This window comes from Apteryx rowi, unplaced genomic scaffold (genome assembly GCF_003343035.1).
Source record: "Apteryx rowi isolate R43461 unplaced genomic scaffold, aptRow1 scaffold_61, whole genome shotgun sequence".
In the NCBI taxonomy this organism is placed as follows: domain Eukaryota; kingdom Metazoa; phylum Chordata; class Aves; order Apterygiformes; family Apterygidae; genus Apteryx; species Apteryx rowi.
Genome location: NW_020450883.1, coordinates 1,487,328 through 1,502,588, shown reverse-complemented (window position 1 = coordinate 1,502,588; position 15,261 = coordinate 1,487,328). Strand labels below are relative to the sequence as shown.

At 36.9% G+C, this 15,261-nt stretch overlaps 1 protein-coding gene across 1 annotated transcript in view; it reads left to right on the top strand.

Moving 5' to 3' along the window:
* The window catches only part of PTPRD (protein tyrosine phosphatase, receptor type D), a 283,005-nt gene that overhangs the window by 170,505 nt on the left and 97,239 nt on the right, over positions 1-15,261 (top strand). Inside the window, exons 16-20 of the mRNA XM_026083567.1 lie at positions 597-714; positions 5,417-6,004; positions 6,432-6,532; positions 7,425-7,684; positions 13,588-13,678. Coding sequence (XP_025939352.1) covers positions 597-714; positions 5,417-6,004; positions 6,432-6,532; positions 7,425-7,684; positions 13,588-13,678 — 1,158 coding nt within the window. The remainder of the gene's footprint in view (positions 1-596; positions 715-5,416; positions 6,005-6,431; positions 6,533-7,424; positions 7,685-13,587; positions 13,679-15,261) is intronic.

Sequence of the window (15,261 nt, the reverse complement as noted above, 5' to 3'; positions counted from 1 at the left end):
TCTTTAGATGAATATTCCTACCAGTAATATAGAAACCATTTAAAACACTAGATGGTCAGGAAGGAGAGACTAGATATCATACAGGTTGCAATGAAAGTGTTATGAAAATAAAGAGGCTTTCTTGTTTGGCTGAACCATAATATCTTATGAGGTGTGGATACGGCTGCAACACTCTCTTATTCCTAGGGATTTCATACCTAAGTCAGTGATGTCCAGTGAATGAGTAAATCTGAGCTTCTCTTTTTTGCATATACATTCATTTCACAATATCAATAAGATTCCCTAGGCAATGTATTTCAGAAGGGTTTATTCATTGTTCACATCACTAAGCCTTTGGCCTTGTGCCTTAAACTACCTGAGGCATGCTATTTAGAAATGTGCTGTCTTTTATTGCTTAAGTAAGTGAAACGTTGTGCATTATGAAATACTTCACGCAGAAGAGTTTGTTGGTGCTCTCAAATGCTTGCTATCACTACCTGTAGCACAAAAGTATGTGCACCGTATGCAATATACAGGGGTTGACTGAAAAATTTTATACTCTCTTAGAAAATAATACATTTTTAATACGGCGTTCTTTTTTTTTAATTTCATCTTAGGAAATGATAATTTCTGGACTTCAGCCTGAAACTACATACTCCCTCACTGTGACAGCCTATACAACGAAAGGTGATGGAGCCCGCAGCAAGCCCAAACTTGTTTCTACTACTGGTGCAGGTAATATTTGCATACCCCTTCATCTTCAAATGAATCCTTAGACTTGTCGTGCTAGCTTTGTGCTCCTGCTATTTGGAAGTCTTCTGTACCATAGAAAGTGTCTGTAGGACACAGAGTTTGGTGTCATTTGGCCCTTCATTTAAACACACAAAAACAAAACCTGTTTCTTCATTTGTCCCTTCTTCAGTTCAAGAAGTGGCCAAAAAGTGCTATATAACTGAATACTTTCTAGTAGCTCTTCCACTCTGCTCAGTGTCATCTTAGAGAGGAAAAATTCAAAATTCAGAGCTAAGAAACATATAAAAAAAAAAACTTGTGAAGGGCTTTCCTGATCTGCATGAGAGAAGCAGTGTCAGGTAGAACCTGGAAAGAACTTATCTATATGTCGTTGCAACTTACCTCAGAGGAGATGTGATGATTAAACAGGAGATTAGAAAACAAGAAATGAAAGTCCAGCCTGTGAATCCAAGAACACGGAGGCAATTTGAGACATCAACTGGAGCAAAATACCACATGGCAACTGTGTTCAGTCTGCATTTGATCACGTGAGAAAAAGATTGTGTACTAGCTGGGAGTATCTGATTGCATGACCAATTCAGCTGATTCATTTGCCATTTGGTGGGATGAACTGAGTTGCTTTTATGTGAGGAACAGGGTATTTTAAGTTGGAATGGCTTGCTGTGGCACAGCTTAAACAAATGATGCCTCCATAGCCTTAGTTCCTCTGCAACTGTTCATTTCCTTGGTTTTATAACGTAGCCGTTAAGAACATACCATTGCAATCACATGGAAACCTTTGTAGCACCACTACAAGCTGTCATAATAGTAATTTATTGTTTATGTAAATGCAGAAAGTCCAAAAGACATATGTATTTTTAATTATACACTTTGATGCATTTTTCAAAGCAAACTCTGAATGTAAAGCACATCTAGTAATTTCAGAAACACGTCCAATGTCCTCAGCTTCCTTGGGAAAGCTTCGATTTGGTGACTAGATTTATTACGTTGCATTTCAGATTTTATAGTACCTTCTAATCGTTATTCTTAACAGATGTTGAAAGTTTCCTTCCAACCTATCTTCATTCCCACAGTCTTATGGTTCAGAAAAAATGTAATAAATATTTCTTGCTTGTATTTGAGCTAGATTTAGGAAAAGCAACCCTTGATCCATCAATATTTTTAAAATTCAGTTCCCAATGTAAATAAACAAAGTTGTATTAATCATGATTTGATTAGTTTCTAAACATCATTATAGGCTATGCAAACCTGCTCTCAAAACTTATGTGCATCTAGTCTTTACTCACCATTTATGGTTCACTGTTCCAGAATCACTGGTGCTTCGCTGGTGCTTCTCCTTTAGAAAATCTGACTATCCCATCCCTTGTAAAACCCCAAGTAGCTGAAGAGCAATTGAGAAGCAGAGGCTTGCCTATAAATATAATGTGTTACATTTTCCTTGCTGTTTACTTCATTTTGTGGCCAAATAACGTGTCCCTGTTCTCTAGAAAAACAGCAAAGTTATCACTTTGCTCCTTTGTACACGCTACTGTGTATGAAGATCTCTCTGTCTTGCAGTTACAGCGAGCTGTGGTCAAGCTCTTTTTGTAAGGAAAATTCCAATACAGGTGTTTGATAAGGAGTCAATAAAGACAGTATCAAGACTTTCCAGCTCATTGGCTTTCCATAAGAATAGAGTGGACAGATGACAGAATGGTACATTAATACTCCTCCCAAACAAAGCACTGTGGGCTTGTAGGTCTCAGCCAGCTTTTCTCTGATTTGAAATTGAAAGGAGGAAGGGTCTATTCTAAAAAGAAGCTATTTAAATACTAAAATAAAACAAAGGAGGAATCTGACTTTCTAATCTAAATTTTGAGGTTTAAATCAGGTGAAGTTGTGTTTGAATGAGTGTGATTATATTCATATCAGATACGAAGGAGAATAAAGATCTTTCTTCTGTTTACTGATGAAGCTTACTATTCATAAGTAATGACTTAAAAGCAGTTAAATAAGCAGTTAATAAGCAGTTAAATAAATGATAAATTTCTGTGTCTCAGTAGCTGAAGAATTTTACAGCACAACAGCTTGTCCATTGTTTGAAATTTATTCTCTGTGCTGGACAGCACTCTTGAAATCAAGACATCAAGCTAAGCTTCATCCATGTTCAGCTATAGCTCTTAAATAAAAGGATCAATGCTGTAAAAATGTTTCTACCTGATTTTTTTGTGGCTAAGAGGAGAAAATTTACATCAAAACAGCTGGTATACTGTACAGCAGCTGATGGAAACAAATTACTTGGGGTAATTTGGAAAAGGCAGTTTTCATAAGCTTCTACTAACAATGTCGTGCTGTTACAACTGGTTGATGTAATGACTCCTACAAAGAAACGTTTGAGGGAAATCTCTCTAGATAGTTATGGGGATGGACTTTACTAGATCAGAGAATATATTTTTCATAAGCATATTCATTTCATTTGGTTCTTGGCAAACTTGGACACTACTTTCAGAAGAAATTTCTAGATATAGCTGTTCCATGATGCTACTATGTATATGACTTCACAGAATCATGCCCTTTGTCTTAAAAGGCTAATAGTCACAAGTGATGATACCAAAAGAAAACGTTACCTAAAAGCCATCCAGTAATATAAAAGAGAGAAATAGTCTTTCCCTATCAACAATTGCTATCTTGACAAAAAGGAAATTTGTGCACATCAAAATCACGTAGACTCCATGTGAAAAAAGTGAACATTGTTGTTTACTTTTGGACAACATAAGTACTTTTTTATCACTTTCTTTTTTAATTGGATGAGCAAGCTTTATTAGTTCCTGCTCTGATCAAGAGCAAGTAGTAATTTCTTAGTTTATTTGTAGGTACCATCAAGGTTAAAAAATAGTTTGAACTGTGAGGTCTGCCACAAGAATAAAAGCAATTTATCATATTATTTAATTTAGTGACACCTTCCAGCAGTCTCTCCTCTAAAAACCTGAAGGAGTTATTATTCTATTTCTGTGGACTCTTCTCTTTCATATGCTCCATTGGCTTTAGTAATAGTTATAATACAAAGAAAAATATGGCCTGCAAAAGGCCTTCACAGCTCTTTTTCTTTTTCTTTTTTTTTTCTTTTTTCTGTTCCATAAAGACTCATCTTTTGGGAAAAGTCAGAACTAGTCAGAGAAATATTCTTTACGCTACAGGAGATGAAGGAAAAACCTTCTTGGGAACAAAATTCTTGGGAACATATTTGCACCAAAATGCGACATTTAAAATGAAGAGTATATAGAAAAATTATGTGAAAAACTAAACTAAAATTTGTATGAAATTAGAAGCTATGTCTGGACTTGTGAAGACATAATGAGGAAAGAACTTATTAATTGTAGAATTTTCTTCAAGCCATGGCATTCCTTCCTCCATATTCCTAATTCATTTTCGAACGGTAGTCAGAAGTTCAGACGAGAATCTGATTTGTTGGGTGCCTGAGAAATAAGTATAAGTAAAGTAATAAAACTCACTGAAGTGTCTAAATATAGGAACCTGAACTCACCGTGCAGTAATTACATTTCATGTGGGAAGGTTTTGAATGTGCATGGAGCTAATTAGTCTTCATGGAATACTGTTACCATGGCACTACTGCTCCTAAAACTATGCTAGTTTCTTGACCTGTCAGGCATTGGTACACAGTGAAGACCAAATTTCTAAGTACTATTATGGATATGCTTCGTTATCAAATAATTCATTGCAATAGAAACACACGAATGAAAGAAATTGATACTGAGACCCCAAAATGTACACCATGCAAGGTGTATGATGGGACTTCACTCTAGATTAGGTTAATTTAATCCTCTGACTGAATGTCCCCACTACACTTACAGTTTAAACCTTAAACATCAATTGTTGGTTTGAACCCTTAGGTCCCAAATAACAATTTGAGTTTATCTGGTGTGCGGGTACAGCAGAGCTTCTATTTTAGGCTCCCCTAGAAGAAACTCAGTTCACATGCATCAGCAACCATTCTGGAAACTAAACCAATATGTGATAAGCAGGGATAATCAAAAGTTTGATTTAAGACTGTATTGCTGCTCCAAGCTGAAACTGCCCATGATGCTGGAGGTGATACACGTGCTTAGAGGGGAATGATAATATTCCATGGTATATAATTTCATCATTGGTGAGGAAAAGGTTGGCCTGACTATCCTTCTACCATATTTTAATTTTCAATGACAAGACTTACACTAGACAAATTTAGAAACTTGTAATTTCTCCATTATTTTTATAATTATTATTTTTTCCATTTACAGGATGGCAGAAATGTGCCTTGGATTAAGTTAATGAATACTTATGACAATACTCTTTTTTTGCAAGCAAGGATTTGTAAGTGAGACAGATCCATTCATAAAATGTCTGTTTTAATTTTGACTCCTTGACCTGTGCTCATAAGTCCTGTGCCTCTGAATGTTCTCTGTATTTAGGAATTATGGTAAGGGAAGCATACAACAAACAATAGATGGCTTTGCTCTTCAAATCCTGAATGCTGTATAACTCAGTAGTGCAGGAAGTCAGACATTATTTCTTCCATAAGATAGTAATTTGTGGAACAGAGTGAGGGAAGAGAAAAATTCATCCATATTCCTGTTAAAAGAAGTTCAAGAATTATATGTACAATTCCATTTGTATTTATCATCTTATAAATAACATTGTGCTACAGTTCCAGGCAAACCTCGGCTTGTGATTAGCCACACACAGATGAACACGGCTCTTATTCAGTGGCATCCTCCTGTCGATACCTTTGGCCCGCTGCAGGGTTACCGCCTGAAGTTTGGTCGCAAGGACATGGATGCGTTTACAACCATGGAGTTCTCAGAGAAAGAAGATCACTTCACAGCCACAGACATTCACAAGGGAGCTTCTTATGTCTTCAGGCTTTCGGCTAGAAATAAAGTGGGCTTTGGGGAGGAGATGGTTAAAGAGATCTCTGTTCCTGAAGAGGTACCCAGTGGATTTCCCCAAAACCTCCACTCGGAAGGCTCCACTTCTACATCAGTTCAATTAACTTGGCAGATGCCAGTCTTGGCAGAGAGAAATGGCATTATCACCAAATATACCATCCTGTACAGAGATATCAATGTCGCTTACCAGCCAGTTGAGCTCCCCGTTGTTCCTGCTGATACCACTATGACACTTTCTGGCTTAAAACCAGATACCACATATGATGTAAAAGTACGTGCCCATACAAGCAAAGGGCCTGGTCCATATAGTCCAAGTGTCCAGTTCAGGACACTACCCGTGGATCAAGGTAGGATTTGTCTGCTTATGACGTTGACCTTTAAAGGAATGTCGGTCTTTGGATATCAGTATTTTTGAAGCTGTAAATAAAACTGACCGGCCCATTCATAAAAATAGGTTCAACAAAAACAAAAGGTAAAGTATGTAAATCTTAATATGTTTTGGATGCCTTAGAATTCAGTTGTCCCTTGCCAAGCAAGTTCTGGCTAACATCTTCACAATTTTTTCAGGTAAGGAAAATGTATATATGAGTTGTCACTAAATAAGAGGTTTGTTAGAATGTGATATTTAAATGATATGAACAAGCAGGTAGGAGAATTGAATTTGTCTTGCATTTTTGGCCTAAATGGAAAGCTAATAATCCCAGATAGCAGTGGAAATATGTCAAGTTCTAAGCTCCAAGATGCTGTTTATATACATTGTTTCTTTTTTTCCAGCAGTGTTCGCAAAAAATTTTCATGTTAAAGCAGTAATGAAGACTTCGGTTTTGCTGTCTTGGGAAATTCCAGAAAATTACAATTCGGCCTTGCCTTTCAAAGTAAGTTGCTTTCCATTTTTACGACATCAAATATAGAACTAGATTTCATCTGGTTAAGTAGCTTTTTGAATATGTGGATTTTTTTTGCTTCTGCTGTATTTAAAAATGCAAACTAATCAGCATTATTGACCCAAGCACTTAAATTCAGTCCATTGGCAAGATGAACTTCTTACCGTTGTGGCAGCATTTCAAACTGTTTGATATTAGTTATAACCCATGATGTGAACTTTTTGCTCACTTGCAGTTCATTGCTATTTTATTTCACACTAAATAGTGAAAGAAAAGAATATATATATATTTTTTTCCCCTCATCTCTGTAGTGGCTGTAACTGATTACCATTTTCTTTTCACCTCCTCCCATTTGCAAAGACACACTTGTGGTTTATAACTCTTTTAAGCCATTAACTATAGTAGCCAGATAAAGAGACATAATGTAATTTGCAGTCTGGCCTATTGTTTCTTCTGCATCCTTCCCCATTGCTTTTGTCATCTCGGGAAAAGACCAGCAAAGAGCAGTATTTTATGAACTAAATGCTGCAGAAACCTTTCTGACTATGCAGTGTAAATGAAAAATTGAAGTTACCTTTAAGGACAAGTAAGTGGAACCCCACAGAAAGGCCTTGGGTGGGTTCAACCAAAGATACTGAATTTGAGTAAGTTGAACTGAATTTAAGTGGTGTTTACTCTACTTTAAATGAATGTGGTTGTTTTTTCCCTTAAAAACAAACAAAAAAATTGTTGCAGGAGTGAATTTAGTACTATTTTACAACCTAAAATACCTGATGTCTTTCATTTTAAATTCATAGCTAGGTTCATTCATGAATTCAGTGTTGCACTAACAGTTGCCTTCCCTCAGTAACTAAAGACACCTTGGATTTGTGTATTAAATTAGATCCTTTACGATGACGGGAAAATGGTGGTGGAGGTTGATGGACGTGCTACTCAAAAGCTGATCACTAACTTGAAGCCAGACACGTCGTATTCATTTGTGCTGACAAACAGAGGGAACAGTGCTGGAGGTCTTCAGCATAGAGTGACAGCGAAGACTGCACCAGATGTGCTGCGCACCAAGCCAGTCTTCATTGGAAAGACCAACTTAGATGGCATGATAACTGTGGAACTTCCAGAAGTACCTGCAAATGAGAATATAAAGTGAGTTAGAGTTCTGAAACTGGAGAATGACACTTCGTTGTTTTCATCTCCAGAAAAATGAATAATATTGTTGTTATTTTCCTAATCATACTTGGAGCTCTAGTGGTGGACCAGGGCTTTCTACTTCATGACAGTATAGAGAACTCTATATACTCTCCAGTAGTATTTGGACTAATAACGAGTATAAAATTGTCACTTACTTGTGTATGGGAGACTGAGCAAACCCTGAATGGACGTATGTGGAGAAGGAAGGTCCTTCTGTATAGCATAGTGGCTTCTCAGAGTAATATTACATTTTATCACTGGTTTCAAAAACTACAGAAAGATTAAGCAAGCTGGTTTTGAACATTGTACCCTCTCAAGAAAAATGAAACACCCATCTAAAGATCCAGCTACAGCACCCTGAAGTACTCAGTCTCATTCACTCCAGATTTCTGTGGAGTTTTAGATAATCATTATTTCATTAATGTTATTTCAAATGAATGAATAAATTATTTTTTTATAGAAAGCAAAATCTAAGGTGCTGTCTGCTGACCCAAGTAAGAAAATTGGAGATTTTGCTGAAAACAATGTGAGCATTTACTAGAGGTTACTTATATTTTTGGTGAAAAGATGTTGTGGAGTTTTAAGCAGCAAAAATAAGACTAAGGAGCTGACAGCACAGGGCCAGCAAGGATTAGAAGGGATAGACAATAAGGACTTGCGAAGAAAACATGAAGCACGGCACAATCAATAAGTGTTATTGCTCTGCCTATAGTGATTCTTGTTGGTCTGTAAGGTTCCCATGTGTAATGTAAAGGAAATGGGGAGGAAAATGAGCAAGTCATTAAATATTGTTGGGGATTTAGCTTGCCTTCTCCCTGGTGGATTTTTACTGATGGCTTTGTAAAAAGCTGCTCCCCTTTTTCATTACTGCCTCAGGACTTTGAGGCAGGTGAGGTCAAGAAAGAAATGGCTTTGAGACATTAAAAGGATGAAAAAGTGAAAAATGTAGCCATTATCATTAGATTGAGTAAGAAGCAGTCAGTAACAAATGCAGCTAAGGAAGACTGAAGATGGAATGAGTCAAAAAAGATTTATGAGGCAAGACTTACAGAGAGAAAAAAGCTCAGGATAGTTGGTCAAACAATAGCAGAAAATGGCACTGGAAAAAGAGACAGTGCCCTTCCTTATATGTAGTGTGAAAAACTGAAAGGCATTAAGTGACAGCAGCAAAAACATATTAAACCTAGGGGGTCCAACTGCCAATTTTGCAACTAAGTACCTCCTCTTTTATACGTATTTCTTAAGATGATGTGGTCAGGCATGAGGTGGAAAAGAAGTGGTTGCCCGGGCCTTTGGAAATAAGCACACCAACACAACTACACACCAAACAGGAAGGGTTTGCTCCTTTAGACACATAATGCTTGCTAGAATCAGTGAAATTATAGCAACTATAGTCTTTGTAAGTGAGGAAAAATTTTGTGCAATAGTTATGTTTACATTTTTACAGTTGCTGTTCAAGTATTGCTACATTATATACTCATATTTGTCTCTATCTTACTACTAAATCCTATGTACTGAGAATATTTCAGTAATATTAATTACACAGAAGGTGAAACAGTTAATGGCTCGCTCTAACAAATTATAGGTAAATACTGATGGGATTTAGGGTGATGTTATAAAAGCCTTTGTAATTTATTAAAGATTGTAGAAGTAATTTTCATTATTTGAGTGTCTGATGGTTATACAGAGTTGAAACTGCAGCAGAACCCTTCATATGCTAAGTAAAATGGATGTCTGTTGATGGTTTCATTTCAGTTGAGCAATTTCTGCATTTTCCTTACATATTTTGGTCTAATTCAAAGCAGTTTTAAGGGTAAAAGACATGGCATCTTTCTTTGAATCTCTTACATATTTTCAAAGTTGTAAGTAGAAACAGAACTTTATGCAAGAGTTTGTTCCTTATAATATTCAGTAATCCAGGCAATATCAAAAGAGACCCTCCCTTCCTCTCACTGTCCCCCACCCCTCAAAAAAAACTCAAAATGAGACAAGCAGACACATAATCAAACAAGTTTTTTAAAGGATGCTGCATTTTCTGGAGCTAGGAATGACAGAACATTGCTGTTCTTATCAATTTGTAGCACTGTAGATATAGGTGAACAGTTTCATTTTCCTACTTGCTTTTGTTGTGCTTACACTTTCAGCTTTAACACTGTTCTGTATGTGCATGCAGCAGTCTTAGTGGATGATCAGAGTTACAAGTGGAAGGCATGCCTGAAGAAAGTGAGAAAGGGATATTTACATGCCAAATATTCCTTGACTGATAAAAGTATATGAACACTTTGTTGGCTTTAAAAAGGGGCGGGGGAAAAAGAAGATAAATATGATAATGCAGTGCAGTTCACCCAGCAGATTTGTCTCAGACATACGAGAGACACATAAGAGCCAATTCTCAATTGACTTTTGTCTTAGTTCTTGGGAGTTTTAAAAAATGATGTGTAAGCTGTACTTACTGAATATATGAAAAAAATCAGCATTCACTAGGATTTGTTACTCATGTTAACATGTGTACTTCTGTTAACGTCATGTTAACATAATGTCTAACATAACGTGGTATGCCCAGATAAAGAAGGAAGCTGTCCAAAGGTTCTGTTTAAGCAAGTTAAATGAGTAAGTGTTTGCCTTTTGCAGAGAAAGGGTTATACCCCAAATCTCTTTGAAACAACAACAAAAAAAAATGAAAACAAGAAATTTTAAAATTATGCATTGACACCAGATTAGAGTACAATCCTCAGTTTGATAATTGAAGCTAGTCCATTTCACAAAGCAGAAGAAAGATTAATGTAGTAGAAGAAAGATTAATCTGTCTGACTACTTGCATGCATTGATTTTTGGAAGTGGAATTTTTTCTGTGATGCGACTAACTTGTAGCCAGTTTAAACACAGATAGGAAATGAAGAGGGATGAGAAACTAAACAGCATCTTCCTTGGAAATACTTTAGGGCATAGATATGCCTATATATACAATTACCCCAAATTCTGCTTTCTTTTACTGCATTTATAGTAGGGCTGACCTTTTGGACTACCTTCTCCTTCCTCTGATTTTGGCAACATTTAAAAATCAAGAGAAATCAAAGTTGCTATAGGTAAAGGGTAGGCAGCATCTATGAAAATCAGGGCAGGTATTTAGCTTCCTAACTTTTAGGTAACTAAGCGGTACAGTTTTATCCCTGAGCTTTTCTCTGCTGGTTTCTCCAGTTGTGGTGTTGGGGTATGTGCAGGTAGAGATTTCAAGCATCAGATTTAAATTGGTGTAATTACTAGGACGTACTCTAATTTGCACAGAATGCTCAATAAGGACAGGCATATTACTTCTGAATCCCCACTTTTTTGCAGCTTCCCTCCCTGCCAAAGTTGGTATGAAATAGCTGTGTACTACATCTGGGACATGCTAGGACAGACCGAAGAACAGCACCTGTTTATTGACTGGAAACAGACACTTAATTTGAAAATGTCATCAACTATCCTTTCTTCAGGGGCTGATTATTTTTGATAGAATATGTTTCAGCCACCAAGTCCAGTAAATCCACTCCTAAACCGCTGAAGTATTTAGCTTGTCATCTTACAACTTCTGAGAAATTTTTAGTTTATTTCTGTTCAGCTTGATAAGTTATGCTTTCTGGAAGTGGTTACAGAGTTGTGAAGGAGGACAAGTCCTTAGTCCCTCTCTTGGGAGAAGGCAGGCGGGGTGTAGAATTGTCAGGGGTCTTCCCAGGGTGTAAAAGTCATGGTTTGCTGCCACTCAGAAAGTCATCAAGCCAAAAGCAAGGAACCTCCTGAGGAAAAAAACACAATCAGCAAAGGAGAATTACTTATAAGTTTTTCTATTTCTAGTCCATCTTACCTCATCACTCTTGGAGTTTTCTCTCTTAAAGAATTTTTAGTATTCTAATTCATAGTCTAATTAAAAATGTTTTTATTTTTAATGTAATAATCTTTTTGTTCTTCTTGGGGAGCTCACTAGAGGAGAAGGTTTATGCAGATGCTTGCAGCTGTGACTGAGAGGCCTGTCACATGTGTCTTTTATTTAAAAGGAAAAATTCTGTTTTAAGTTGAATTTTAATTCTCACATAGGTAAAAATATTATATATCTGAAAGACTAGCTGGTTGTTATGAAGCTGAGAAAGTATTTGGATACTTTACTTTTTTTTTTTAATAAAACCATCAAAAATCCTGTAACATTTAAGAAAAAAGATAAAGGACTTTATAAAATATATACTTAGCTTTAAAATCTGTGTGCAACAAGCCTTGCTAGTTTTGAAGAAGAACATCCACATACAAAATGATTTATCACATTGTTACTGTAAAGAATGCACACTACAAATTTTCTTTAAATATTGGGAATACTAGATGTAGAAATCTCTGACACTTAGAATTGTTGAGTACCTACACATCCTGTTGCCAGTATCTTTTGTTGGAGCTTAGCATTTCCAAAAAGAAATTTCCTGAATTTCATAAAGCAAGAATTAACACATTTATACATTAGGAACAGCAGCAAAATCTAAAGATTTTGTTACGTTTATTTTATAGGAAGGAGCTTTAATTAAGAAGAGGCCATTAAAATGGACCAATGCCATATGCTGGTATGAGGAAAATATAGTTTTATAGGGTTGGTTTAGATGGAGCTAATTTTTGATCAATTGTAAGGCGAGTCCTTTTCTGTAGGCTGTTTTTCATTAATTACTTCAGGGTTTTTTTCAGCTGTGTTCCTTGGGTGGTTGCTTTGCACTGCAAAAGGTGGAACAGGCGGTATAAAATGGCAGGCTAGAAGACGTGAAAAAGGTCCATGAGAATTATCCTCTGTGGTGGAGAGCCAGAAACACCCTCACAATGAGCTCTGTTGTTACTAGCAACAAAAGAGGGCATCTTCTTCCCCTCTTCTCTGAGATGGAGGGTGCTTGACTTTTTGACAAGTGTGTTTATCGAGCAGATGTGTATAATACCATACTGGATGCCCTGCTGTTGTCATTCTGCTACTTCTTTCCTCACACTAATGTGAAATAATGGTTCTGCTTGACATATATGCAGGGTCTGTGAAGGAAATGAGGAAAATACTCATATCTTAAGCCGTAAGGATCCATATCTCTGTTATACGGAGAAGTATAATTTACTAGTCTCCATGGGAGGGAGTAGGAAGATATTTTCAGAAAACTGTATGGGAGAAAAACTGAGGATATATGTAATTTGCAGGTCCTAACTGTGCATACAGCAAGCCCTCATCTACTACTGTGAGCAGAATTCTTAAGTGGATAAAGAACTGGTTTGGCTGATGGGGATTGATACTGAAAAGCAGAGGATAGAGGTGGACAGTACAATATGTCATCTTTATTATCTGTTTATAATAGCAGAAGCATCAACAAACACATTATGTTAACCTACTATTCTGATTATACAAGAAAATGGTGGAAGATGGGGTGATAATTGAGCTTTAAAAATATCGTAATATGCTTCAGGTTTTGGGGTGTTTTATCCAATCAGATGATGGCAGCGCATAAGTGCCCCATGACTTTTGTATTTCAAATGAGATAATAAAACTGCAGTCAACCATGCAGGCATTTTAGAACGTTGTAATTAAAGTTTCCTATACATATTTATATGTTTACATGAAAGCGCAGGTAATTAGTGCCATTTGTTTGTCAAACATTTTACACTGCGATACATTTATTTATTTTCAAAAGACTGTGAACCTTTGTGACTATATTTGGAAGACTGCAATGACATACTATGCAAAAAAGTTTGCCTTCAACATATCCTGTGTTCTATCTATTAAAAAAGTTCCTCTAAAGAGGCACATATTCCATCCATTTACCTATTCCCTTTCTTTTCACTTCATTCTTGTCCTACTATTTCCCTTACAGAGGTTATTACATTGTTATTGTGCCTTTGAAGAGGTCTCGCGGAAAGTTTATCAAGCCATGGGAAAGCCCAGATGAAATGGAACTAGATGAGGTACAGTACATTTTTGGTTTTCTTCTTCTCCTTTGTTAAAGAAACAATCTTACTAGTGGTATGTGATTAACCCACCAGTTTCAGAATTTTTGGTTGTCAGGATATTTTATATTTATATTTGAGCTGGCCTCTGGGGGACTGAAACAAAGTTCAAATTACTTAAATTAGAATACATTAAAGACATTAAGTTGCAATAAAGCACACAAAATGCCTGATCTTTGTTGGCATTAATATTTTATTCTTTGCCTATTGTAAAGTGCAATGCAAAAGTGCAGAAGGTGAAATGAGTTGTCAGCAAAAGCTTAATCACCAATGATATGAACTCTAATAAAGGTCTGGTTCATTAGTGGGGTGTTTGCTAAGCCTGAAACAAATGCTAAATTGCAATTTGCACTGCAATTTAACATTTGACCTTCCTCGTGGTATCTTTACCTGATTCTCACATACTATAATGCTGCTGATGAGAAAACTTTTACACTATTCTCTATTCCACTGACAGTTTGTATTCAGAAATAAATGAATGAAGTAGGAAAGACCAACCTTGCATCATTATTTTGGGGGCTGACCCACTGAAAAGTAACTCTGCAGAGAAGGACCTGGGAGTCCTGGTGGACACCAAGTTGACCATGAGGCAGCAATGGGCCCTTGTGGCCAAGAAGGCCAATGGTATCCTGGGGTGCATCAGGAAGAGTGTTGCCAGCAGGTCAAGGGAGGTGATCCTCCCCCTCTACTCAGCCCTGGTGAGGCCACATCTGGAGTGCTGGGTCCAGTTCTGGGTTCCCCGAAACAAGAGAGACGTGGAGCTACTGGAGTGAGTCCAGCGAACGGTCACTAAAATGATGAAGGGACTGGAGCATCTCTCCTATGAGGAAAGGCTGAGAGAGCTAGGACTCTTCAGCCTAGAGAAGAAAAGACTGAGGGGGGATCTTTCCAATGTGTATAAATATCTGAAGGGAGGGTGTAAAGAGGATGGGGCCAAAGTCTTCTCAGTAGTGCCCAGTGACAGGGCGAGAGGCAATGTGCACAAACTGAAACACAGGAAGGTCTGTTTGAACATGAGGAAAAACTGCTTTACTGTGAGGGTAACTGAGCACTGGAACAGGTTGTAGAATATCCTTTCTTGGAGGTATTCAACAGCCATCTGGGCAAGGTCCTGGGCAACCTGGTATAGGTGACCGTCTCCAGAGGTCCCTTCCAATCTCAACCATTCCATGATTCTGTGATTTGACACTATAAAGGACATTTCCCAAAGAGCAAAGTGTCTCCATTTCAGGGACCAACCCAATAATAATAAAAGTCAATTTATTATGTTATTAATATGATATTAATTCTAGGAAGTCTAGTGTCATTCACTCTGGTCTTGTGTTTTACTAAAGGACGATATAGCTCAGTCTAATTTGTCTTTCTTCTTTCAACCCGTAAATCTGCAATAATATTAAGATTTATCTTCGTAGCTCTTTGAGAGTCCTATATGAAAGCCCCATACAGGAACAGGGCTTATATATTATTATAATAAATAATAATAATAAATTATTGTTATTATTATTAGGCTAGGATTATAGATCCCATTCAGATACCACGGT